At 44.6% G+C, this 27,716-nt stretch overlaps 1 protein-coding gene across 5 annotated transcripts in view; it reads right to left on the reverse strand.

Annotated features, from left to right (window-relative positions):
* Positions 1-27,716, reverse strand: part of LOC121853207 (follistatin-related protein 5-like) — a 67,133-nt gene that overhangs the window by 20,581 nt on the left and 18,836 nt on the right. For 4 of the 5 annotated variants that reach the window (XM_042347197.1, XM_042347196.1, XM_042347195.1 and 1 more), the window contains exons 2-6: positions 16,465-16,585; positions 15,266-15,484; positions 10,778-10,902; positions 10,250-10,408; positions 482-622 (exon numbers count right to left, since the gene is read on the reverse strand). In XM_042347197.1, coding sequence (XP_042203131.1) covers positions 482-622; positions 10,250-10,408; positions 10,778-10,902; positions 15,266-15,484; positions 16,465-16,585 — 765 coding nt within the window. The remainder of the gene's footprint in view (positions 1-481; positions 623-10,249; positions 10,409-10,777; positions 10,903-15,265; positions 15,485-16,464; positions 16,586-27,716) is intronic. The other variant, XM_042347193.1, reaches the window with a different exon arrangement.

The raw sequence follows: 27,716 nt of genomic DNA on the forward strand, positions 1-27,716 counted from the left end.
TAAGATAATTCCGAGCACCCACCCACATACATTAGTACAATGGTGTTTTCTTCCACCTGGGTACGATCTACCTGTGAGAGTGACAGACTAAGACGGCCAGAAAGCAAGGAAACTAATTAAAAGATTCTTGAGTTCAGTGGCAAAGAGAAGAGTCTCCAAAGTTTCATTAATCAAAGTTAATGGAATGAGTGGAATGAAGGTTAATGGAACGAGTTGAATGAGATGATTAACCAGAGTGGGATTACTGGTGGCCCCTAGCAGTAACCTCACGCCCACCCACTAGCACAACCACTCTGCTAGCCCTCACACGCCCACCCACTAGCCCTCACACTCTACCACTAGCCTAACCTAACCTGAGAAACGAAAAATCGTGGTAAATCCAAAGACAATGAATTATTTTAACTGAGAGAGAGAGAGAGAGAGAGAGAGAGAGAGAGAGAGAGAGAGAGAGAGAGAGAGAGAGAGAGAGAGCATATCTCACCTGTTCCAGCTCCAGCTTGTCCAGTACGCCATTATTGTTAGTGTCGAACTTTGAGAACATAAGACCCACTAAGTACTCCCTCTCAGAGCCGCGACCTTTCTCTGCCATAAGCCGGGCGTGATGATACACCACCAGGTTATCCTGAAGGTGAAAACAACGATAAGTATATAGAGGAAACATAACATAGAGAAGAAATGTTTGGTGTGTTGATAATACGTGATAGATGGGAAATATAGTGTTGATAATACGTGATAGATGGGAAATATAGTGTTGATAATACGTGATAGATGGGAAATACAGTGTTGATAATACGTGTAATATATGTGAAAATATAGTGTTGATAATACGTAATAGATGAGAAATATAGTGTTGATAATACGTGATAGATGGGAAATACAGTGTTGATAATACGTGATAGATGGGAAATACATGTGTTGATAATACGTAATATATGTGGGAAATATAGTGTTAGATAATACGATAGATGGGAAATACAGTGTTGATAATACGTGATAGATGGGAAATACAGTGTTGATAATAATGTAATATATGGGAAATATAGTGTTGATAATAATGCAATAGATTTATAGCTGATAGTGTTGATAATACGATAGATGGGAAATACAGTGTTGATAATACGTGATAGATGGGAAATACAAAGTTGGATAATACGTGATAGATGGGAAATATATGTTGATAATACGTGTGATAGATGGGGAATATAGTGTTGATAATAATGTGATAGATGGGAAATATAGTGTTGATAATACGTGATATGATGGGAAATATAGTGTTGATAATACGTAATAGATGGGAAATACAGTGTTGATAACATGATAGATGGGAAATATAGTGTTGATAATACGTGATAGATGGGAAATATAGTGTTGATAATACGTGATAGATGGAAATATAGTGTTGATAATATGATAGATGGGAAATATAGTGTTGATAATACGTGATAGATGGGAAATACAGTGTTGATAATACGTGATAGATGGAAATACAGTGTTGATAATACGTAATATAGGGAGGCCATAGTGTTGATAATACGTAATAGATGAGAAATATAGTGTTGATAATACGTAATATATGGGAAATATAGTGTATAATTATATGGTAATACAATACAGTAAAACTCTCCATATAACGAACTTCTTTTCTTCATATAATCCATTAGATGGGGATTTTCACATTCAAACAAACCCTCGATATAATGGATCTTCATCTGTAAGTAGTCCGTTAAATCGAGGTTTCAATTGCACATAGAAAAAGAATGAATATAAGAACACAGAGATTATCCTTCCTGCTTTGTTACCATGGATAAGTCCGCTAAAACCATCCTGTGTGTGTGTGTGTGTGTGTGTGTGTGTACCATGGAGATGCTTTTCTTTATGGCTGAAAATATAATGGGTTATGAGCGATAAAGATAGGTATGCCTGAAATTAGAGCTGAGAAAGACACCTGAATATGTCTGATTGGGCCAAAAGTTATCACTGCCTTACCTTTAAGCGTGTGTGTACGCAAGACACACCTTGACTTTAATGAGTTACACCTGCTGGAGACTAACCACAATCAGATGACGAGTAGCACCTTGAACCTCTCCCCTGCCTCTCCACTTCCTTCCCACCCCCTTCCTCTCCACTTCCTTCCCACCCCCTTCCTCTCCCTCCCCCTCAAGACTCTCCACTTCCTTCCCACCCCCCTTCCTCTCCCTCCCTTTGCCTCCACTTCCTTCCCACCCCTTCCTCTCCCTCCCTCCCTTGCTCTTCCACTTCCTTCCCACCCCCTTCCCTTCTCCTGCCCCTGCCTTCCACTCCTTCTCCCCACCCTTTCCTTCTCCCTCCCCTGCTCTCTCCACTTTTCCCACCCCCCTTCCTTCCTCTCTCTCCCTCTGCTCTCCACTTCCTTTTCCCACCCCTCTTTCCTCTCCTCTCCCCTGCCTCTCCACTTCCCTTTCCCACCCCTTCCTCTCTCCTCCCTTGCCTTTCCATCTCCTTTTCCCACCCCCTCCTCCCTCCCCTGCTCTCCACTTCCCTTTTTCCTCCCCACCTCCTTTCCTTTCTCCCTCCCTGCTCTCCACTTCCTTTTCCCACCCCCTTTCTTTCCCTTCTCCTCCCCTGCCTCTCCACTTCCTTCCCACCCTTCCTCTCCCTCCCTTGCTCTTCCACTTCCTTTCCCACCTCCTCCTCCTCTCCCTCCCCTGCCTCTCCACTTCCTTCCCACCTCCCTCTTCTTCCTCTCCCTCCCCTGCCTCCCTCCACTTCCTTCCTCTAACCCCTCTCCTCTCCTGCCTGCCTTCCACTTCCTTCCCACCCCCTCCTCTCCCCTCTCCCTCCCTGCCTCCACTTCCTTCCCACCCCTCTTCCTCTCTCCCCTCTCCCTGCCTCTCCACCTCCTTCCCACCCTTTCCCTTCTTCCTCCTGCCTCCCTCCACTTCCTTCCCACCCCCTCCTCTCCCTCCCTTTGCCTTCCACCTCCTTCCCACCCCCTCTCCTCTCCCTCCCTTCTGCCTCCACTTCCTTCCCACCCCCTTCTCTCCCTCCCTGCCTCTCTCCACTTCCTTCCCACCCCTTCCTCTCCCTCCTCCCCTGCCTCTCCACTTCCTTCCCACCCCTTCTCTCCTCTCCCTCCCTGCCTTTCCATCTCCTTCCACCCCTCCTCTCCCTCTCCCCTGCTCTCCTCCACTCCTTCCCCACCCCCTCCTCCCTCCTGCCTCTCCACTTCCTTCCCACCCCTCCTCTCCCTCCCCTGCCTCCACTTCCTCTTTTCCCACCCCCCTTCCTCTCTCCCTCCCCCTGCCTCCCACCTCCTTCCCACCCCTTCCTCCCTCCCCGCCTCTTCTTCGCCTCCCTCCCACTGCTTTTGTCCTCGTGCACAACACAGAGACAAGATTTTGACTTAGTTACGAAGATGTAAAAAAAACACAATTTTGCATATCTGCCGGGACGTGAGAACACCGTGGCAGGAGATCACCCCACATCAATTTTATTCCTTTATCCATCTTTTTCCTTCCTTTCTTTCTTTCTTTCTTTCTCTTTTCTCCACTTTATCTCTCGTCTTCCCTCTGTCTATCATTCCTTCTGGCTCTATCTTCTTTCTCTCTTCATTCCCATCTTTTCTCCCCTCTCTCACCTCTATTCTCCCCTCTCATCCTATCTTTCTCTCCCCTCTCACCCCATCTTTCTCTCCCTCTCATTCCATCTTTCTCCCTCTCATATCCCCATCTTTTCTCCCCTCTCATCCCCATCTTTCTCTCCCACTCACCTCCTCTTCACCACTTTTACAAATCTCTCATCTCCATTGTTCTAACTTCTCTCCTCTATTCATCAGGTCTTCTGTTACCCTGTTAATAGTTTTCTACCTTTAGTGTCATGCAAACTGCAAAATTACCTCCTCCACCCCTTCTTCTTCCTCCTCCTCCCCTACATCCTCCACCCCTTCTTCTACTTCCTCCCCCACCTCCTTCTTTTCCTCCTTCTCTACACATTATTCATTTGTCACCTCTTATTCCCATTATTCGGGTCTTCTCTGCATTACATAGGAGCAATTAATGTTATCCTCTTATGCTTCGAAGTAGATCCATTGGCTTAATCATTCTCAAATACAGCTTAGTTACGTTCTATAATAATACAATAATAATAATAATAATAATAATAATAATACACACACATGTACAATAATAATAATTCCCTAACAAACATATATTCTGTCTTCCTCTTCGAGCCGAGTACCTGAGAATTCATAACATAGTTCCTCACACACACACACACACACACACACACACACACACACACACACACACACACACACACACACACACACACAATACGCCACACACACACTCACCTCTCCTGACTTTCCTCTTTCACCTGTAATACTCATCATCATCATCATCATCATCATCAACATCATGTACAGGTGGTATATACACACAGGTATAAACCCACATCTCACCTGTCCACAGACGAATATACAAGAAAGCACTGTAACCCTCCCTTACACCCACTCACGGTCCGTAAACAAACATTTCTCCTCATCCCTACCTTTGACGTTACCTCTATATTACCTCAATCACTCTACCACTTAAAAGCACAATGCTCTTTGATGCAATTATTTCAATGCTTTTAGTGGCTCTCCTGATTCATGTAAATAATACGTTCTGACCTCCCCTTCCCCTCTCCTTTCCTCATCTTGTTGACTCAATATTGGAACTTTTCTGAATATGTGATATATTTTGTGTATACTGGGAGGGTAGTATGTTAGGTGTTATGCTGTATATTGAGGATATTCTTTATATTGGGTATACTCTGAGCATGGTATATTGGGTATATTCTGAAGGTAGTACTAATATATTTTGTGTGAGGGGTAAGAGAAAGGCGCTATGGTAATATGTGATCCAGATAGACAGACAGACAGACAGAGAGATAGACAGCACGCCTCCTAATCTCATCTGCTTTCAGTAGCATGCTAGGCACTCTCTCTCTCTCTCTCTCTCTCTCTCTCTCTCTCTCTCTCTCTCTCTCTCTCACTTTCTTTTCTCTCTATCTTCCTCTCTCTCTCTCTCACTTTCTTTTCTCTCTATCATCCTTTCTCTCTCTCTTTCGTTCTCTCTTTCTTCCTTCCTTCTCTCTTTATACCCCCTCCCCCTCTCTCTCTCTCTCTCTCCCTTTTTCTTTTCTCTCCCCTATCCTTCCTCTCTCTCTCTCTCCTTTCTTTCCTCTATCATCCTTTCTCTCTCTCTTTCGTTCTCTCTTTCTTCCTTCCTTCTCTCTTTATACCCCCTCCCCCTCTCTCTCTCTCTCTCTCACACCCAGCATTCTTCCATCACGCCCTAAATCGACTATTCCTCGGCGCGCTGTCATCTGGGATATTCAGTAAGTCTTCAAAATACGCCTGCCATCTATTTCTGACTCAACTTCACTCCGACGAGGCATTTCCATTAAACTAATTTCCAATCTTTCTTCCTCTATTTATTCTCAACCTCACCTGAGTTCATCCTGTTCAATTTTTTGTTCATTAAGTTCCAAGTTTACCTGTTGTATTACTGTGCCATTTTTGTTTTTTGTTATTAGTTTGTTTTTAGGGTCAGTTGTTTTATTTTCACGAGTATTTTTTTATTAGTCATTCTGTTTATGATTTTTTTCTCTTATATTTCTCGTCATTCTCATTTCTCTTCTGTTTCTTCTGTCTCTCTCTGCTTCTTCTATCCCCCTCTCTCCCTCACACAAACACACAATAACAATGTATCAGTAAAGACCTTCATGCCAGGCCAATAATTCACACACCTTCACTAATGAGATCATGACTGTAGCCTCCAGGTGCACAGGTAATGTGAGGAACACTTTGAACAGGTGAATTACGTGTGATTACTTGGGAAATTCGACACTATTGACAGAGTCCTGGTACCATTGACACGAAATTATGACATTATGGCCCGGGGAGGATACAACTATGGCCCTAGGAGAGTAAAACCATGGCCCAAAGTATAAAACTATGGCCCAGTTGTATATCTATGGCCAGAGAAACTAAATAACACAATACACCAAAAAAAAAAAAACAGGAAAAAAAAAAGGAAATCGGTATTTGCTTCTCAAGACGTTTATCAAATTTAAAGGCAGAAACTGAAGGTAAATCCAATATTTACTTCCTCACTTACCATCACTAAGTCTGTCCTTACACATAAACGACACACACACACACACACACACACACACACACACACACACACACACACACACACACACACACACACACACACACACACACACACACACACACACACCTGTATAGAGTCCCTTCAAGTTTACTGTATATGAGGATCCTTTACGACACCATCAAGGAACAGGAAACAATTAATTAACCCCGGATGACGATGGTAAGAAATACTCTTTTCCATCGTAAATCGAAACTGTGCTGGATAAAGTCTTTTGGGGTAATGATGGTGATTTTTTTTGAAGTTTAGGCCTTTTGTGGATACTTTTTTTTATGGGTATTCGATATAATGGGATTTTTTTTCCTAACCTTTCATCAGAAGTTTAAATTCTTGTGTCATTTTATGCGTATTTATGTCTCCTCTTCCCATATCGTTATTCTTCTTTTTATTAAGGTGGAAGGGAGGAGGAGGGAGAGGGAAAAAGGAGAGTGGGAGGGGGGAAGGGAAGGGGGAGGGATGGAAGGGGAAGGAGGTGGGAGGGAAGGAGTCTCTCTTTATTCTTAACCTCTTAAGTGAATTTATTTTTCCTCTCACGCAGTTTCTCACTTAATCTCGGTTGGGGAGGGGTAGGGGAGGGGGTAGGGGAGGGAGGAGGGGGGAGAGGATGCCCTGAGAGCGTCGATGAGGTGAGATACCCCCTCCCCCCTCCATCTCTCTCTCTCTCTTATCTCTCTCTTATTCATTAACCTTTTTAATTCTCTTTATATCTCTTTGTCTCCATCTCACTCTCTCTGCTATCTCTCTCCTTCCCTCCACCTCTTTCCATTTTTCTCTCCTTCTTTCATCCCTTGTGATTCTTCCTTCCTTACCCAGTCGATGACAAAGGAAGGAAGGAAGGGACTCACTCACTCACTCACTCACTCACTCACACAAAGCCCTTGTTTACAACTATAGGGAGAGGCCAAGAGCTCACTCACAAACACACATAAACCCGTCCCACACACCACGATAAACCCTAAACCCCGAGGTGTTACCCACATGATCTAAACCAATTCCTATGTAAACAAACCCTAAAAAAAATATAACACGTACATCCACTCAGACAAATTGACCACCAACATACACACGACATTTTATTTCTTGCTCATTCTTGACGTAAATGATTTTGATTTTTTTTTTAACACAGAACCAAAAATCTTCTTTAAATAGTTAGAAATATTAAAAGAATATTATGTCAGAGGAGGAAATATTCTCACTAGGATAAAAGCTTCCCATCCGCCCGTTCTCTCGTGTTGAACCAAGCATCTGTTCTATACCTCACTTGTATGGTAATGGTGCAGTCAGACACACTACCATTCTTCTTCTCTACATCATGGTAGTGTAGAGGGTGTGAAAGGTGCTGGCTACTGTGCGAGAGTGGCTATGTGTGAGTGTTGTAAACTGAAGGTGGAGAGGGGTGAGGAGGGGATGGTGGAGAGGAGGAGATGGTGGGGGAGGAGGGGGTGGTAGAGAGGAGGGGATGGTAGGGTACAGGAGGGGGGGTGGATTAGGAGGGGGGGAGGAGGGGAGGGGAATGGAGGAGGATGGTAGGGGAGGAGGTGGGGATGTAGGGCAGGAGGGGGTGGGGGAGAGGGGAGGGTAGGGGAGGAGGGGAGGGGAAAGAGGGGATGGTAGGGGAGGAGGGGAGGGGGTAAGGGAGGAGAGGGATGGGGGGGGGGAGGAGGGGTGATTAGGGGGGAGGAGGGGGGGTGATTAGGGGGGGAGGAGGGGAGGGTAGGGGAGGAGGGGAGGGTGGGGGAGGGAGGGGATGGTAGGGGAGGGAGGGGAGGGTAGGGGGGAGGAGGGATGGTAGGGGGGAGGGGAGGGTAGGGGAGGAGGGGGTGGTAGGGGAGAGGAGGGGATGGTAGGGGGGGAGGAGGGGAGGGTAAGGAGGAGAGGATGGTAGGGGAAGGAGGGAGGGGGAGGAGGGGATGGGGGAGGGAGGGAGGGGGAGGAGGGGAGGTAGGGAGAGGGGATGGTAGGGAGGAGGGGAGGGCAAGGGAGGAGAGGGATGGTGGGTACAGGAGGGGGTGATTAGGGGGGGAGGAGGGAGGGTAGGGGAGAGGGGAGGGTAGGGGAGTGAGGGGATGGTAGGGGAGGAGGGGAGGGTATGGAGGAGAGGATGGAAGGGGAGAGCAGGGGAGGTATAGGGTGGGATGGTAGGGGAGGAGGAGGTAGGGGAGGAGGGGAGGGGGGGGGGATGGTAGGGGGAGGAGGGGAGGGAAAACTTATATTTGTTTTACAGGTCAGGTCAGGTTAGGTCTCAACATTACTATATTCTTGGGATAAAAGTTTCAGTCTATTAATGTTAGTTTGTTGTTAATGCGAATCCTTCCTTCCTTCCTTCCTTCCTTACGACAGTTGTATATCAGCGAGTGTAACACAAAGGAGCAGCCAAGCATCCTTGTGTATCCTTCAGCGTGTAGCGTAAAGGACCAACAAACCATCACATCCTACACGGAAGTTGTATCTTATGGAGAGAGAGAGAGAGAGAGAGAGAGAGAGAGAGAGAGAGAGAGAGAGAGAGAGAGAGCATCTCCCAAGGGCCAACTAGGCGTGAATTTGTTTAAGGTGTAGAAGCAGTCGCCAAAACAACAACCACACCCTAAGTTGCATGACCCAGTGTCAAGGAAGAGTCCGAGAAGACCGGACAACTCGCCAACTGCACTGGCAAACCATTACCCCGGAATACGATCCGCAAATTGATTAACATCCAGGTTCGTAATTCCTGCTGGGTAGACAGAGGCAAATGTCTCAACACTGTATACTAAACCTTCAGTACACAAGGAGGCAACATGACCGGTACTGTACTCAACCACCCTCACATCCCCAACTGTAAATTTAGGTACACATTTACAGCTGGGTAGACTAGGAGTATTGTATCCACTCGGCCACCTCTACAACTTCTCCAGCCGTGCAACAGTGTATACATTCACTTCACCCTCAACACACGCCTGCAATAACGATCAGGAAGCTGCAATCAATCAATGGGAATGACTGCAATGTTCTGTGATTTCCCAGTTTTGGCTTCCTCCTCCAGCCTCCTGGTGCTCGACGTGTCCCTCGCTTCAGTAGTGACTATTACAAACCCAATGATGGTAGATTAGTCAAATTACACTCTCCTCTTCAACGGTGGATGGGGAAACAGGACCAGGGACTGTAGTTTGTCAGTTCTTTGATACTGACTGACTGACTGGCTGACGTGTGTGTGTGTGTGTGTGTGTGTGTGTGTGTGTGTGTGTGTGTGTGTGTGTGTGTGTGGTTTTCTAGTGCTATAAATACTAAACAGAAACAAAAACAAATTCGTCTTGGTTAATAATTAATCTATAAACTTTGTAAACATGACAGTGGTGACAATGGTGACGATGGCGACAATGGCGACTAAAGAGAGAACATTTCAATAACGCGAGGAAGATAATTTTCTTGACAAATTACTCAACTTAGGTAATAATTTATACCGATGATTTGTGATATGTGATAATTTATTAGATTTGGACCCAAGTTTATACTGTCATTAGTGAGGTATTAATAATCTATTTTATACCGATAATTTACAAGATATTTAATGGTGGCATATGTTAATATTTTATGCATTGATAACTACTAATAATTGATAATAATCCGTTGATAAGTATTACAAATTATCTATGAAAATGTGTTAAATTTGTGGAAGGACATTTTTAATAATTGGCACTGGTAGTTAGTGGGAGCTACGCGATGATCCATAATTGCCAAGAAGTTATTAGAAGTTTCTTAAAGAGTATTACTAATGACTTATGTTGGTTGGTTGACAAGTAGTTGGAGATAGATAAGGTTATGTTTGATTAGGTTAAGGTAGATGTAGATTAGGTTAGGTTAAGTTAGGTGAGGTGAGGTGAAGTGAGGTCAGGTCAGGTGAGGTGAGGTAAGGTGAGGTCAGGTGAGGTCAAGTCAGGTGAGGTCAGGTCAGGTGAGGTCAGGTTAGGTCAGGTCAGGTTATATTTTGTGTGCTAATCTGAGGACTAATGATCCTTTACAACTCGTCAGAAGACTGGACGAACACTAGTATTCTTCGTCACCTGTAAGAGCCTCACCTTAAGTAGCTCGTACTGCTGCATGGTACAAGGACTACCTGAGACGACCTTGTTATCCTGTTCCTGGTTGGCCTCCTGTTCCATCTCCATCTTCGTGGCCTCCTCCTCTTCCATCTCCTCTTCCATTGGAGGTCGAGTCGTTAACACAGCTCCTCCTCCCTGTTTAATAATCAAGTGTTAGCCTTTAGTGTTGTGTTCAAGTGTTAGCCTTTAGTGTTGTGTTCAAGTGTTAGCCTTTAGTGTTGTGTTTAAGTGTTATCTTATGTGATGTGATAAGAATACTTTAGGTGACGTTTTCAAGTTAGAATGTTATTAATAAGGTGTTAATTATTTATTGTGAGTATTTCAGAGCATTTGTCAATTTTATTATTACTACTACTACTACTACTACTACTACTACTACTACTTCTACTATAAAATTCTCTAGTGGAGTCTTCATAATTATCACTGTTTAAAATCTAGTTATTGTTATAATTATCTTAAATTTTCCTGAACAAAATAAAAGGTAAAAAGTTCTCTCTCCTGCACCTGTGTTAGGTCGTCACGGATGAGGGTGTTCAGTTGGGTAAGGGCGGGGTCATCGTCATCCTCGAGGGCTGGCGCGGGCGTGGCGGGCGTGGGAGAGTTGTCCCAGGTGATAGGCATAAGACCTGCTGGCGAAGATGTGGGCGTGAGCGTGGAGGCGTGGGTGGTTTTTAATATACTCACTCACTCACTCACTCACTCACTCGCTTACTCGCTAACTCACTCACTCACGATATGCTGGAGGCAGGATTGGTCTTCAGACAACAACAAATCATGAGAGATAGGCCACAACAACAGCCACACTCACACAGATACCTACATGTGAACCCTCCCTTATCTCTCTGTCTCTAACCTACACCTTATCTTTCTATCTCTAACCTACACCTTATCTCTCTATCTCTAACCTACACCTTATCTCTCTATCTCTAACCTACACCTTATCTCTCTATCTCTAACCTACACCTTATCTCTGCCCCAACCCACACCTTATTCTCTCATTCTCAACCCGCTAACTCCAGCCATCTCAACTCCACACCTATCTTTTCTATCTCTAACCTACACCTTATCTCATCTCTAACCCACACCTATCTCTCATCTCTAACCTACACCTTATCTCTGTCTCTAACCTACACCTTATCTTTCTATCTCTAACCTACACCTTATCTCTCTATCTCTAACCTACACCTTATCTCTCTATCTCTAACCTACACCTTATCTCTCTATCTCTAACCTACACCTTATCTCTCTATCTCTAACCTACACCTCATCTCTCTAATTATTCTCAAACACAACAAAAAACAAACAAATCATCGATATTGCTCCAAAACTCAGGTGTAAATTACTAAATAAATAAAATAAATAAATAAAATAAATGCATTGTTTTATGACATTTTACGACGGATTAAAAATAAATAAATCTCTTAACATTACGAAGTTTTGGGGATCCAGCAGGATTCTGGCCCCGTTTAAGTGAGCATAATATTTGATCAGGTCTAGTTGATCCTGACACGTTTACGACAGTGTAATGAGGTTGTGACGAGACGAGGGACCGACTTTGTTCTGATCACCCCCCCCCCCCACCACCAGACCGAGGAGGAGACTAAGCAGGAGACCGAGCAGGAGACCGAGGAGGACTAGACCGAAGGTGTCCCAAGTCATAACCTACGTCACCCGGCTCATGAGTTAGGCTGATGCCACCAGTAAAGTCTCGGGTTGAGATCTTATTACCGGGATGAGGAAGAATAAATTTGAGTCTCCGAGTTTTGTGGAAGATTACCATTAAGAGGCGACGTGATGGAGTGGGAGGGGAAAGGGAAAGGTGGGAGGGGGAAGAGGAAAGGGGAAGGAGCGAGGGGGAGGGGGAGGTAGGACCTTTTAATTAACATGTTGAGTAACCATATTGAGACTTCTAACAAAATTTTACTTTTTTGTGTGAATTTATTTTTTTAAATCTCCGTATAGGTCATCCTCGACTCAGCTCAGCGTCAGATGGCCACAGGCTGCTACAATCAATCAACCTCGAGGCTCAGATTAAGTACCAGTAGCCAAAAAGATGAAATTCTGATAATTAAATGTTATTCTAGTAATCAGGACAATTATTTATCAGAATTTCAACATTTCAAACGCAGATCCTGATTCAGGGTCTGTAATAGGTAAGGCATTTTCAGAGAGGCACACGGCATTTTGTGTTAAGTTAAACTGACGGCCACAACGTAATTGACGTTTTAAATACTCTATATGTATTTAATTATGTCAAGTCATTAATTAAATCTAATTAGTCGAAGTATAAAACATTGAAGCCAGATAATTAATCGTGTAAAGGTTACCCTGAGCATGTTGGTTAAGGATCTGGGTCAACATTTTAAAATAGTGGTGAGTAGTTAGTTAGATAAATGTAATTAAAATGCTCCAACAACCACGAGAACGAGAATTGTGTTTTAGTTGAAGCAAATCTAAAATATTTATTGTCATGTTTGAGAATTTCCTAATATATAATCTCCGGGAGTTTATGATTTCCTCTTATTCATATAAATGATTTACCTGATCATTTCTAACATTGTTGTTGAAACTGTTGAACTAAAACAGTTTATCCTTTGAAAGACTAATTTGATTTTCTTCCTTCAGGCTGTGACAAAAATAGCTTGAAATTTCTCAACTTATTACCAGTTATCTTCTACCTCAGATCTGCCGCAATATTCAGATAGTTTATATAAGTAAAAGATAACTAACTCGTATCTGTATTTAATGTACAGTCCCCTTCACTAGTGCGTTTACAGGGGGTCGTCACAGTCCCCTTCACTAGTGCGTTTACAGGGGGTCGTCACAGTCCCCTTCACTAGTGCGTTTACAGGGGGTCGTCACAGTCCCCTTCACTTGTGCATTTACAGGGGGTCGTCACAGTCCCCTTCACTAGTGCATTTACATGGGGTCATCATATAAACATTCCACAAATCAGTACATTGAGATATTTGTTTTAATGTTTCAATTTTATTCCATATTGTTTTCTGTTGTGAGTTTTCTATTGTCGAATGTAAACAAACACAAGGCTGCCACACTGCACTAAACCTGACGACCCCCTGTAAACGCACTAGTGAAGGGGACTGTGTCGACTCTCTGTAAACGAGGTAGTGAAGGGAACTGTAAATAAGCCACACAATCAAGTCTTTGTGGCTTTAGCTTGGAACCCGGGGGTCCATGGTCCCGGGGCCACTTAAATGGTCTTAATGTGTGATGTGGGCCACATTTAATGGTCTAATGTGTGATGTGGGCCACACTTAATGGTCCAATTTACAATGAAGGGCCACAATTCAAAATGGAAAACCGAATAATTAAATAAATATATATGAGGTCAGTTTGTTTTTTAAGTCGAAAGAAAAATTCGTCTTGAAACTGAAAATCAATGAAATAAAAGAGTTCAGTAAATTCAATATTAATAATAAAACCTCAAAGGTCTTTAATAAACTATAAGAATGACGTAATTGGCGTCTTTAAAGCATTGGAATTATTCTGATGGTCATTACAGTAGAAACATATCAGATGTAATTAAGAATATTATCAGTACAAAAAAATCCCTTAGAATACTTTTAAAATTTAGTATTATTATTTCACGTGACTCAATAGACGATAGTTTACTTTATATAACTATCCTCATTAGCGAATATAGATAATGACTTGATCAAGGAAATCAGCACTAACCAATCAGGGAAAAATGATCAGTGTCTTCTGAGTGTGATACGCTCTGGGAAATGTGACGACTCGTGAAAAACAAATAGAAAATAGGAAGCTTGACTCCAAAAGTACTAGTGTGACTTCTTTAGTGTAAACCGGCATTAATATATATTAGCGACCATACATACATACATACATACATACATCACGACTCACCCGGCATAAACACTCAACTTTCACAACAGAACTGACCAACTCTCTCTCAGGTAGGTACAGTACCAAGCCTCAGCAGACAAGTCAGTAGCACCCATGTGTGTTTGGGTCGGTAAATAAGTACCTCACACTCTTGAACACACCCTTGAATCTAAGCTGGCGTTCCTTAAAGGTAAAAGGTCCATATACCTCATAACACTCTGTTGTGATGGACGTATGTGTTGATGATTTTTTATGTAAACAAAAGAGGAAAGATGGAAATATCACTCTGCTTTAGTAAATAATTAAATATATCGCATAAAAATACAATATTTACATAGTCCTTAATATTACTACTTATAAAAGAATATTCCCACCTTTGTCAAGAGCCTCAGGTGGGAATCTTAGGAATGGTTAGATTAATAATTCCTGGTGGGTAATAGTAGAGGTATTTAATCATTTCTCTAATAATAATACAGGTTGGAGGTGAGCAATACTCTTTTATATGTAACTAACCTTCGCTCTTCGTGTACCTGGAACGGATTTTATTTTTCTGTCATTTCTGTTTTATAATCCGGAGATAATTCTTCAACCCATTTCGAGAGTTATTTTCAGTATATTTTCTTATTTTGGTCCTCTCTCTCTCTCTCTCTCTCTCTCTCTCTCTCTCTCTCTCTCTCTCTCGTTCACCTCTCACATATGCAGGACATCGTGGTCGGCCTGGCAACACACCTTTAATTTTCAGACGCAAGCACCATTAATATTCACTCTTTTTGCCACTACATCGACAGATATACCCCGAGGACCTGCTTCCTGCCGTCAACACCGCCATTCGTTAATAAACTCCCCCCAAAAGTCACCCAGTGGAGGAATAACTCAAAGCTCTCTTCATTTCCTGACGAAGATGAACTGGGAAACATGATTTTTTTTTTTTTTTTTTTTTTTTAGGTAAATTATGTGTCTGTATGTTTGTGTGTCTGATAGGAGATATTATTGTTTATTAAGAAGGTTTAGGTATTAAGTTATTTCTCCCTTAAGGATTTGTTGACATCTTCTGAGACATGACCTCAAGCAGACAGTCACAGGTGTTTTAAAGGTCACCATTTCTGAAACGTAAACTAAATATCTCACCTTTTCTGAAACATTTCCGGCTTCTGTCAATGTGGATTTTGGCTCCTGTGACGCATGCGGCGCGATGTAACTCACAGTGGTTGAGGTAGAGGCGACCATCGGTGCCACAGACCAGCTTACGGTGCCTGGAGCAGAAGGGTTGGCACTCACACTGTGGCTCGCTCATGTGATCCAGACGACACACGCGACCTCGTTCACAGAAATGAGCTTGACATGGATCTGCCAGGAAGACAAAACAACGTAAGTGTTTATTATTTTTAGCTGTGTTTTGTTAGCTTTTACACACACACACACACACACACACACACACACACACACACACACACACACACACACACACACACACACACACACACACACACACACACACACACACACACACACACACACACACACCCCTCCCCTCACCCCTCCTCCCCTCCCTCCCCCCCCAGCTGTACTTATCCCAAGCCTTTGAGTCATAATATTTATAATGTACAGCCAATTAATTTTTCACTCTTTCCTGATTGCCAGGTATCTGACCTCAATAGTGTGTGTGTGTGTGTGTGTGTGTGTGTGTGGATGTCCCCCCCATCCTTATAATGTGTTCTTTACTATATTTATCCATTTTCTTAGTCATCCACTCCTCCTCTTCCTTCCATTCACCGACCTTCATCTTACCACAACTCACTATCTATGTATACACAACTAACTCATTATGTATACACAACTCACTCCCTATGTATACACAACTAACTCATTATGTATACACAACTCACTCCCTATGTATACACAACTCACTACCTATGTATACACAACTCACTCCCTATGTATACACAACTCACTCCCTATGTATACACAACTCACTACCTATGTATACACAACTCACTCCCTATGTATACACAACTCACTCCCTATGTATACACAACTCACTCCCTATGTATACACAACTCACTCCCTATGTATACACAACTCACTCCCTATGTATACACAACTCACTCCCCTAATAACTCACTCCCTATGTATACACAACTCACTCCCTATGTATACACAACTCACTCCCTATGTATACACAACTCACTCCCTATGTATACACAACTCACTCCCTATGTATACACAACTCACTCCGTATGTATACCACCATCTGGAATTCTATTAAAGTCGAACCCCTTGAATTACCTGCAGCACACATCAGGTAAACAGCAGGTGAAGCCACTTACCATGGTGCTCCAGGAGATGAGAGTCCACCTGCTCACCCTCCAGGAGGTCCACTGCCTCTGACGACCACAGCTGGTGAGAGTCGTCATCAATGTAGGGCGTCGCGTCCCTGTGTCGCCGAGACTGTCAGGAGGAACAAAGGGCGGTGTTAGAGGTGTGGGAACAATACAACAGCAAAGTTGATTGCCAATAATATATACCGGACACACACACACACACACACACACACACACACACACACACACACACACACACACACACACACACACACACACACACACACACACACACACACACACACATAGCTGGACTGCTGGCTTGCGTGAGTCATAAATAATAACAAGAATACATTAAAGCAGTGTTATGAAACCGTGATTACCTGTGTGTGTGTGTGTGTGTGTGTGTGTGTGTGTGTGTGTGTGTGTGGTGTGTGTGTGCGTGTGTGTGTGTGTGTGTGTGTGTGTGTGTGTGTGTGTGTGTGTGTGTGTATGTGTGTGTGTGTGTGTGTGTGTGTGTGTGTGTGTGTGTGTGTGTGTGTGTTCAGTAGCCTGGTTAGTATGCGACGATGGTTCAACACAGTAATCAACAATATTAACATTAAAATAATATAAATAAAATTTCTCTCTCTCTCTCCGGCCAAATTTTATGATCCATAACTACTAAATTAAAAAAAAAAATTCCAGTCAGTTTATACTCTAAAAAAAATAGCAGCCAAACATTACTGATATATGAAGTCTAACAGAGAATTCTTTTAAAACAACAGAATAAATGCATTTCCCTGTTTAATGGTGAAGGTGTATGGCCGCTACGGGGTATTGGTGACTGTCGGTATCATTTGGTCTTATAACTGTAAAAAAGATTATTGTATTTCAGTGTTTTTTGTTATTTTTTTATGATATTGTCAGGTGGTGTTGTCAGAATGAGTTGAATGCTTTGTATGTATGTATGTATGTATGTATGTATGTATGTATGTATGTATGTATGTATGTATGTATGTATGTATGTATGGCTCCAGCTGTAAACAAAATTGCCAGTGTTTACTTTTCAAAACTACTTTCCAAATTATAAAAAAAATCCGTATTTCATATTTATTAGAATTAAAAATAGCTAAATTATTCATCAATTACCTCCATTAATTTTGGTGCTGAAATGATTTGTTTTGCTCTTCATTATACATGGCTCGTACCCTAGTCTTTAATTACCTTCTTTAATGACGTTGTGTGATTCTCTTAATGGCCAGAATAAGCATTATTTAACTGGTCTCCCGCTGCCAGCATCCACCAAGATAGACACAAGCACCTGCCAGCCACCTTCCACCCCTTGAGTTCTTAATGAACTTGCATATGCAAATGACGACGAGGTGTGTTGTGTACGTCTCACAGGAAGCATCGCTAGTGGCGTGTTAGGACAGGTAACAAAATAACTAGAGGCTTCTGACTACATTACGTGTTTCAGGTGTGTTGTGTAAAGCCAAGCCAAGCCAAGCCTACAACACACTCTAACAGCGTCCCAAACAAAACACACACACCTCGGGATGCAAACGTGTAGCGGTGTGTGTGTGTGTGTGTGTGTGTGTGTGTGTGTGTGTGTGTGTGTGTGTGTGGACAAGAGTCAGGCAGAGTGAGGACCCATTTTTACGTCAATATTTCTTTTACTCAGTGGACGAATGTTTCAACTGTCAAAATGGAATGGAGCTTTTGACAAGAGGTGTGTTGGGGGTGTGTTGGGGGGTGTGTTGGGGGGTGTGTTGGGGTGTGTTGTTGGGGTATGTTGGTGGAGTGTTGGGGTGTGTTGGTGGAGTGTTGGGGTGTGTTGAGTGGAGTGTTAGGGTGTGTTGGGGTGTGTTGGGGTGTGTTAGGGTGTGTTGGGGTGTATGGGGGTGTGTGGGTATCAGTCCGGGTTCATTACTAGGATGTGTCGATCCATTGTACTGCTGGGGATTGTAATAATTTACTTGTATTGTTACCACTGGGACAGTTTATTTGCATAGCTCCATCGCGCACACACACACACACACACACACACACACAGTCATGTACACTCATACACGTACACACAGACAAACAATACCATACACAGAGACTTAAATATACATACACACAAAAACACCCTCGCTAAAACACACACAACAAAACACACCCCCCACACATACACACATACAGTAACACATATACACACAGTAACACACTCACACATACACACACTACACAAAGCAATAGGTAACGCACACATGAACGTACACCATGCAACCACATTCTCCGTCACTACATCACGAATCATGAAAAATATGAAGCCCAGGTGAAAGGTCTATAAACTGCAGGTGTACAGTAGTAAAACTTTGTTATTGTGTGGTGAAGGGGTCTCTCTCTCTCTCTCTCTCTCTCTCTCTCTCTCTCTCTCTCTCTCTCTCTCTCTCTCTCTCTCTCTCTCTCTCACAAATATTTAAAATGCTGAATCCTTTTCCTAGGTCACAGACGCCACCCTTTACCCACTTCAGAACCCTCTTTCCTGAAACAGTTATTAGCATCTAGTTTTCAATATTTACTGCATTATTTACCTCCAGTTTCTTCACGTGAGAGACTATTCCAAAAACAGAAATAAAACTTCAATTAATTTTCCCAGTGTTTGGTGATTAGTACATGGTGATCTGCATTCAGTAGCCTCTCCCCTTTTCTCTAGCATGGGGAGGAAGGGGAAGGGGGTGTTAATGGGGAGGAAGGGGAAGGGGGTGTTAAGAGATTTAGGGGAGAGATAGAAAGGGAGAGAGAGATAGAGGTCTCGTTTATTCTCCCCCTTCTCTCTTCCACTCCCTCCCATTCCCTCCCTCTCTCCCATTCCTCCCTTCCATATTCCAGACTCCCATATCTAACCAACCTTTAAACGGGATAGGTTATGGTGTAGACGTCAGCGATATTTGGATTATGAAAGGTTGGCTGAGCTTCCCATCCCTACCCCTACTCCCAACCCCCCCCCTCTCTCTCTCTCTCTCTCTCTCTCTCTCTCTCTCTCTCTCTATCCTCCAGGCCTTAGACAATCGCGTTACTGTTGTTCTTGTCGTTTATATTATCCTAGGTAGTCTTGCCGTCGTTACCTGTTGCTGCTGTGAACTTAAATCTATCACCCTCCTCTTTCAGTATCTTGTGACATTATCTTCTAGGTTTTATTTTGGTTCCGTGTTCTGTAGGTTCTATTAACTGTGCTACTGTTACTGCTCCTTATGTTGCTACTGTGACTTGTGTTGCTACTGCTCTTTGTGTTGCTACTGTGCTTTGTGTTGCTGTTGTATATATTAATTTTAGCTGATATATATATAACCTGTTTACAATTTGATGCGATTCACAAAGCCGAAAATGTCAACTTTAGATATACAGCCCACATGAAGAGGCCAGAACCGAACTTAAGATAGAACCAAACATAAAATATAACCGAACATAAAATCGAACCGAACTTAAGATAAAACCAAACATAAAATTGAACCGAACTTACGATAAAACCGAAATTAAAACCGAACTTAAAACAATACACAAACGTCCTTTTTATATTACGTTGATGGTAATACAGTAATTATCTCTATCTCTCTTATCATTCGTTAATCATACAGTTCTATCATCCTAATTTGCATATTAATTACCTAACAGAAACATGATCATTGACTACAAATGAAAAACAAAAATATCGAATTTCTTCTACACAATTAAAAGTATCGTATAAATTGAGGAGTGGGAGTGCCGGTGATGGTGGAGTGGGAGTGACGGTGGAGTGGGAGTGACGGTGGAGTGGGAGTGACGGTGGAGTGGGAGTGACGATGGAGTGGGAGTGACGGTGGAGTGGGAGTGACGGTGGAGTGGGAGTGACGGTGGAGTGGGAGTGACGGTGGAGTGGGAGTGACGGTGGAGTGGGAGTGACGGTGGAGTGGGAGTGACGATGGAGTGGGAGTGATGGCCAGGTAAGTTTCCTAAATTAGTTTTACCAGTTTCTTAATTTTTTACGTCGTTGCTGATGACTTTCTTCCTGGCGTGTCCTGGTGTGTCCTGGTGTGTCTGAGTGTCTGGTGTGTCCTGGTGTGTCCTGACGTGTCTGTGTGTCCTGGTGTGTCCTGACGTGTTCTGGTGTATCCTGGGTGTGTCCTGGCGTGTCCTGGTGTGTCCTGACGTGTCCTGGTGTGTCTGGCGTATCCTGGTGTGTCCTGTGTGTCCTGGTGTGTCTGTGACGTGTCCTGTCTGCTTGTTCTGCGTCCTGGTGTGTCCTGACGTGTCTGGCGTATCCTGGTGTGTCCTGACGTGTCCTGGCGTATCCTGTGTGTCCTGACGTGTCCTGGCGTATCCTGGTGTGGACGTGTCCTGGCGTATCCTGGTGTGTCTGACGTGTCCTGGCGTATCCTGGTGTGTCTGGCGTGTCCTGGCGTATGCTGGTGTGTCCTGGCGTGTCCTGGTGTGTCCTGACGTGTCCTGGCGTATCCTGGTGTGTCCTGGCGTGTCCTGGTGTGTCTGACGTGTTCTGGCATCCTGGTGTGTCCTGACGTGTCCTGGCGTATCCTGGTGTGTCCTGGCGTATCCTGGTGTGTCCTGACGTGTCCTGACGTGCCCCTGGTGTGTCCTGACGTGTCCTGTCATGCCCCTGGTGTATCCTGGTGTGTCCTGACGTATCCTGACATGCCCCTGACGTGCTCCCGACGTGTCCTGACGTGCCCTGAATCTCACCTTCTCCTAATGGGTCAACAGGTATATGGGAATAGCTTCCTTGTGATATAGTTCTTCAGTATACGATTTTTTTTACCATAAATTCATTAAAAAAAAATTTCTTTTCCAATTTATCTTTTTAACCATAATTTATTTTACTTTTTCATTGAGATATTTTTTCTTCTTTCCTTCTTTCTTCTTCATTATCTGTCTTCCTTCCTTTTCACTATTCATCTTCTTTCCTTCCTTCCTTCCTCCCTCTTCACTGTCTTCCTTCCTTCCTTCCTTCTCCTCCCCAGAGTTGCTTCACTCCCACAGGATATAAGGATCCTCTTAAGCGTATGTTCACAGGGGAGGCTTAGAAGCGACATTTTACATTTGCATACATATTATGCTTGCCTAAGACCCCCCCCGGTGCTGGCGTCTTACCCTCTGCTGGGACCTCGTCTGCCTGCCTGTCTGCCTGCCTCCCAAGACCACCATCTTTGATTTTTACCTCAGCTAGGAATGGGTCTTTTTACCTCAGCTTGAAATGGGTCTTTTTACCTCAGCTAGAAATGGGTCTTTTTACTTCAGCTAGGAATGGGTCTCTTTACCTCAGCTAGGAATTGATCTTTTTACCTCAGCTAGGAATGGATCTTTTTATAGCTGGGAATGGATCTCTACCGTCAGCTAAGAATGGATCTTTTTACCTCAGCTAGGAATGGATCTCTCAGCAGTTGGTTCAAGATATTTGCTGAGTATTTCTCATGTTTCCTTAATCATCATTCTTAAACACACTTAATACTCAACCACAAACACTTTATCTAATGTTGCTGTTGTACCGAAGCTTCAAGTGTCTCACAGGGGAAGGTTTCGAATCATTTTGAGGTTCACTTACTTCACTTTTGCTGATTTAAGTTCTTTCCTAAATTCACTTACTTCACTTAAGCTTGTTCAAGTATTTTCCTATATCCACTTACTTCACCTAAGCTGATTCAAGTTCTTTCCTAAATCCACTTACTTCATTTAAGCTGATTCGAGTACTTTAATATATCCACTTACTCCACTTAAGCTGATTCAAGTTCTTTCCTAAATCCACTTACTTCACCTAAACTATCCCCAATTCTTTCCTACGATCGTTTACTTCGCTAAGCTGGCTCAAGTGACTTCCTGAGATTACTAACTTCATCTAAGCTTGTTCCAAATAACTTCCTGGGTGAGCTAACTTCACATAACTGGTCTGGCCTCCTTCCTGGATTTCCCAACTTTAATCAAATTGGCGCCAGACCAAACCCGCGTGCTGACAATCCTACAAATACCACCCCTCTTGACGTCTCAGCTCTAGGCCCGACCGAGAGCTGCACTCTACTTAGTTTTCACACAGCGGATACTATAGGTGAGACGACTCTTTCTATTTTCCGACCTCACAAATGTGGATTTGGTCAATATTGTCGGATTATACTCCAGGAGCCATATTAGGAGAGAGAGAGAGAGAGAGAGAGAGAGAGAGAGAGAGAGAGAGAGAGAGAGAGAGAGAGAGAGAGAGAGAGAGAGAGAGAGAGAGAGAGAGAGAGAGAGAGAGAGAGAGAGAGATCACTAAACACATAATCGGACTATTAAAAAAACGAAAACTAATAAATTTAACCAAAATTAACATACAGAATCGAAGAAAATAATGTCTAATTTTCACGGTGTCTTCAATTCATCGTCTTAAATTTATTATAGGTCGGACTGACGTAAAATCTGAAAAGAAGAGTAACGTTCAATGTAGAGTAATTCCTTCAAGTATATGAGGCAATATTGAACCTTGATTATAATTAACCCTCTCCCCCTCTCCAGCCCCCCTACCCCCCTCACCCCCTCCAGCCTACACCTCCTCACCCTCCAGCCCCCACCCCTCCAGCCCCTACCCCCTCACCCCTCCAGCCCCCACCCCTCCAGCCCCTACCCCCTCACCCTCCAGCCCCCACCCCTCCAGCCCCTACCCCACCTCACCAGCATCCCTAAGACACGGCTGGCAAGCACCATCGCCAACAACTCAAACCTACAAAAAGAAAAATGTGGATCGACAATAAAAGATTTCCATGAATATTAAAGTCCAGCTGAAACTGTACACAAACTATGATTAGAACACAGTCAACCCCTGGAGCATTACCTGAAGAAACTTGTATATGCAGGTGTGTTGGTGATGGTGTGTTGGTGATGGTGTGTTGGTGATGGGTGTGTTGGTGATAAAGGTGATGGTGTGTTGATGATGGTGTGTTGGTGATGATGGTGTTGTGATAGGAGATGGTGTGTTGGTCATGGTGTGTTGGTCAGGTGTTGGTCATGGTGTGTTGGTCATGGTGTTGGTGATGGGTGTGTTAGATGGGTGTGTTGGTGATGGTGTGTTGGTGAGGTGTATTGAGATGGTGTGTTGGTGAGCATGTGAGCGGGATGGTGGGTAATGTTGATAACGAACCCAAGGAATTTTTGTTGAGGAGAGAGAGAGAGAGAGAGAGAGAGAGAGGTAACAGAGTAGAGCAGAGTAGATAGAGAGAGAGAGAGAGAGAGAGAGAGAGAGAGAGAGAGAGAGAGAGAGAGAAAGAGAGGAGAGAGAGAGAGAGAGAGAGAGAGAGAGAGAGAGAGAGGGTAGAGAGAGAGAGAGAGAGAGAGAGAGAGAGAGAGAGAGAGAGGAGAGAGAGAGAGGCTGGCTCACCTACTGCTGATATATAAAGGTTATATGAAACAACCACCTCATGCTGTAATTCCGGCTACCTACCAAATGACTCCCAGTCGTCTCTTATAATATGAGTCTCGCGTTCACTACACCCTCACTACACTCTCACTACACACACCACACTCATTATACTCACCACACTTTCCCATCATACACTACGCCCTCTTTCGACATAAACTTTCCCTTAACATACACTCATCAAACACACTTACTCTTACAATACACTCTCCCGGCAAGCATTATACTGTCAACATACACTTACTGAACACACTCCGGATGCACTTTCTCACCTCAACTACAACACTTTCCGGCCATTACATACATGGCCACACTGTCTGACCACCAGCACCCTCACTATCAGTCCACCACCACCTCGATCACCATCATCACCACCAGCACCACCACAGCGCCATCATCACCACCAGCACCACCACAGCGCCATCATCACCACCTGCCACCACCACAGCCATCATCACCACCAGCACCACCACACGCCATCATCACCACCAGCACCGCCACCACAGCGCCATCATCACCACCAACACCCTCACTACCAGTCCAACACCACCCGATCACCACTCATCAACCAGCACCACCACAGCGCCATCATCACCAGCACCACCACAGCGCCATCATCACCACCAGCACCACCACAGCCCATCATCACCACCAACACCACCACAGCACCATCATCACCACCAGCACCACCACAGCGCCATCATCACCACCAGCACCACCACAGCGCCATCATCACCACCAGCACCACCATGCCAATCACCACCAACACCACAGCGCCATCATCACCACCAGCACCACCACAGCGCCATCATCACCACCAGCACCACCACACAGCGCCATCATCACCAACACCACCACAGCACCATCATCACCACCAGCACCACCACAGCACCACCATCACCACCAGCACCACCAGCACCATCATCACCACCAGCACCACCACAGCGCCATCATCACCACCGCCAGCACCACCACAGCGCCACCATCACACCAGCACCACCACAGCGCCATCATCACCACCTGCCAACACCACCACAGCACCATCATCACCACCAGCACCACCACAGCGCCATCATCACCACCACAGCACCACCACGCCATCATCACCACCAGCACCACCACACGCCATCATCACCACCAACACCACCACCACCATCATCACCACCAGCACCACCACAGCGCCATCATCACCACCAGCACCACCACAGCGCTCATCATCACCACCAGCACCACCACAGCGCCATCATCACCACCAGCACCACCACAGCGCCATCATCACCACCAACACCACCACAGCACCATCATCACCACCAGCACCACCACAGCGCCATCATCACCACCAAACACCACCAGCGCCATCATCACCACCAACACCACCACAACACCACCATCACCACCAGCACCACCACAGCGCCATCATCACCACCAGCACCACCACAGCGCCCATCATCACCACCAGCACCACCACAGCGCCATCATCACCACCAACACCACCACAGCGCCATCATCACCACACCAGCACCACCACAGCCATCATCACCCACCAGCACCACCACAACACCATCATCACCACCAACACCACCACAGCAATCATCACCACCACCAGCACCACCACAGCGCCATCATCACCACCAACACCACCACAGCGCCATCATCACCACCAGCACCACCACAGCGCCATCATCACCACCAGCACCAACACAGCACCATCATCACCACCAGCACCACCACAGCGCCATCATCACCACCAACACCCACAGCGCCATCATCACCACCAACACCCACAGCGCCATCATCACCACCAGCACCACCACAAGCGCCATCATCACCACCAACACACCACAGCACCATCATCACCACCAGCACCACCACAGCGCCATCATCACCACCAACACCACCACAGCCCACCATCACCACCAGCACCACCACAGCGCCATCATCACCACCACACCACCACAGCGCCATCATCACCACCAGCACCACCACAGCCATCACCACCACCACCACAGCACCATCATCACCACCAACACCCACAGCTACACTAAAGCATATCTTCTGGATCCGCAACAAGTCTCTTCAGGAGGTATTTTATATCCTTTCTGTAGTCGTGGTAGAGCTGCTCTTAGTGTGTGTGTGTGTGTGTGTGTGTGTGTGGTGATAGGTGATTTATGCCACTATCACACACAGTCTGAGCATGGGTTCGGGTGGTGGGGGGGGTGACTGCTTAACGACCTCAATTGTTGATGGTCAATAAACCTGAAGGGAGGTGTCTATCCCCTGTTAGTTAGAAACCCTCGATATTCACCCCTTGAGAGAGAGAGAGAGAGAGAGAGAGAGAGAGAGAGAGAGAGAGAGAGAGAGAGAGAGAGAGAGAGAGAGGAGAGAGAGACTAACAATATCCTTTTATTATCAAAAACATGAAAAATATATTCTCTACCTTATCACTTTTAAGGTCATGTAGACGATAATGTAACTGATTAAAGCACACCACACACACACACAACACACACACACACACACACACACACACACACACACACACACACACACACACACACACACACACACACACACACACACACACACACACACACACACACACACACACACACACACACACACAGAGCAAAAGGTTCAGTGTTACCAGATCACACCCACATAAACCCTTCACAGCTTCCTTATGTTAGCCACCTCATAAAAAGTTCTCATAAAAAGTTCTCATAAATTCCTTCGTTGATGTTTGCTCCTCTTTATCTACAGACAGACAGACAGACAGAGAGACAGACAGACAGACAGACAGTATTTCACAACGATAAAGTCTCAAGTGTAATTTAAAAACCATTTTGTTTCATCTTGTTGTTGTTGTTGTTGATTCAGGAGATTAACAAGTGTTACCACATCCACAGTTGGAGTCAAGTTTAGTATATGATCTTATGAGAATCCTAACACAATTCCTCGCCTGTGTTGCTCCTCATTCTGGTAAAAATGTTTAGAATGACGAGAACGATATAAGGTTCGTTGCCCGAGCTGGTAATTAACAGTTTATAGAGGGTCAGGTGGGTGTAACTGAGGGTGGTTACGAGTGAAGTGGCAATCCATCGTAAAATCAAATTGAGATTTTGAGCGAAGTCAGTTCTTAGTTAGGGTGATCTAGCGAGGGACCTTTAAAAGCCTCGGCGTGATGTGTTCGCTGGTGATTTCAGAATAGGAAGTTGTAGTGGGGGGGAATGTGAGGGGGGAGATTGAGGGGAGGGGAAGTTTCTGGGAGGATGAGAGAAATGCTATGATGAGTTTCTGAAGCAAGTCTTGGATAATGTAACTGTTAGGTTAGGGTTAGATACCTCCTAGAGAGAGAATGTGTGTGTGTGTGTGTGTGTGTGTGTGTGTGTGTGTGTGTGTGTGTGTGTGTGTGTGTGTGTGTGTGTGTGTGTGTGTGTGTGTGTACATATAATATCCTCACTATGATAAATCACCCATCAATAGAACAGCTAACCTTTTACCAGTGACTCAGCAAGCAGACAGGCAGGCAGGCAGGCAGGCAAGTTACCGCACTGTACATAGCGACGGGAGAAACTTCCCCACTGTCAATAGCTACACAAACTACATCACAATATTCTAAAGGTAACGAACGGAACGCTCAGCTAAATTGACTCCCGAATCTGAAGGAAAGTTAAAGAGAGGTTGGGACAGGAATTTTACGAGATGGTTGGTGGCTTTTGAGATCCTTACTCCTCTTCCTTACCCTCATCCACGTCAGCATCTGGATCTGACGGAATTCTTGGATTTACACGAAGTAGCCTGACAACACGAGCGGGGGGAGGGGGGGGAGGGGCGTCTCTATCACTGTGGCGACAAG

The sequence above is a fragment of the Homarus americanus genome, unplaced genomic scaffold (genome assembly GCF_018991925.1).
Source record: "Homarus americanus isolate GMGI-L3 unplaced genomic scaffold, GMGI_Hamer_2.0 scaffold32871, whole genome shotgun sequence".
NCBI classification, from domain to species: domain Eukaryota; kingdom Metazoa; phylum Arthropoda; class Malacostraca; order Decapoda; family Nephropidae; genus Homarus; species Homarus americanus.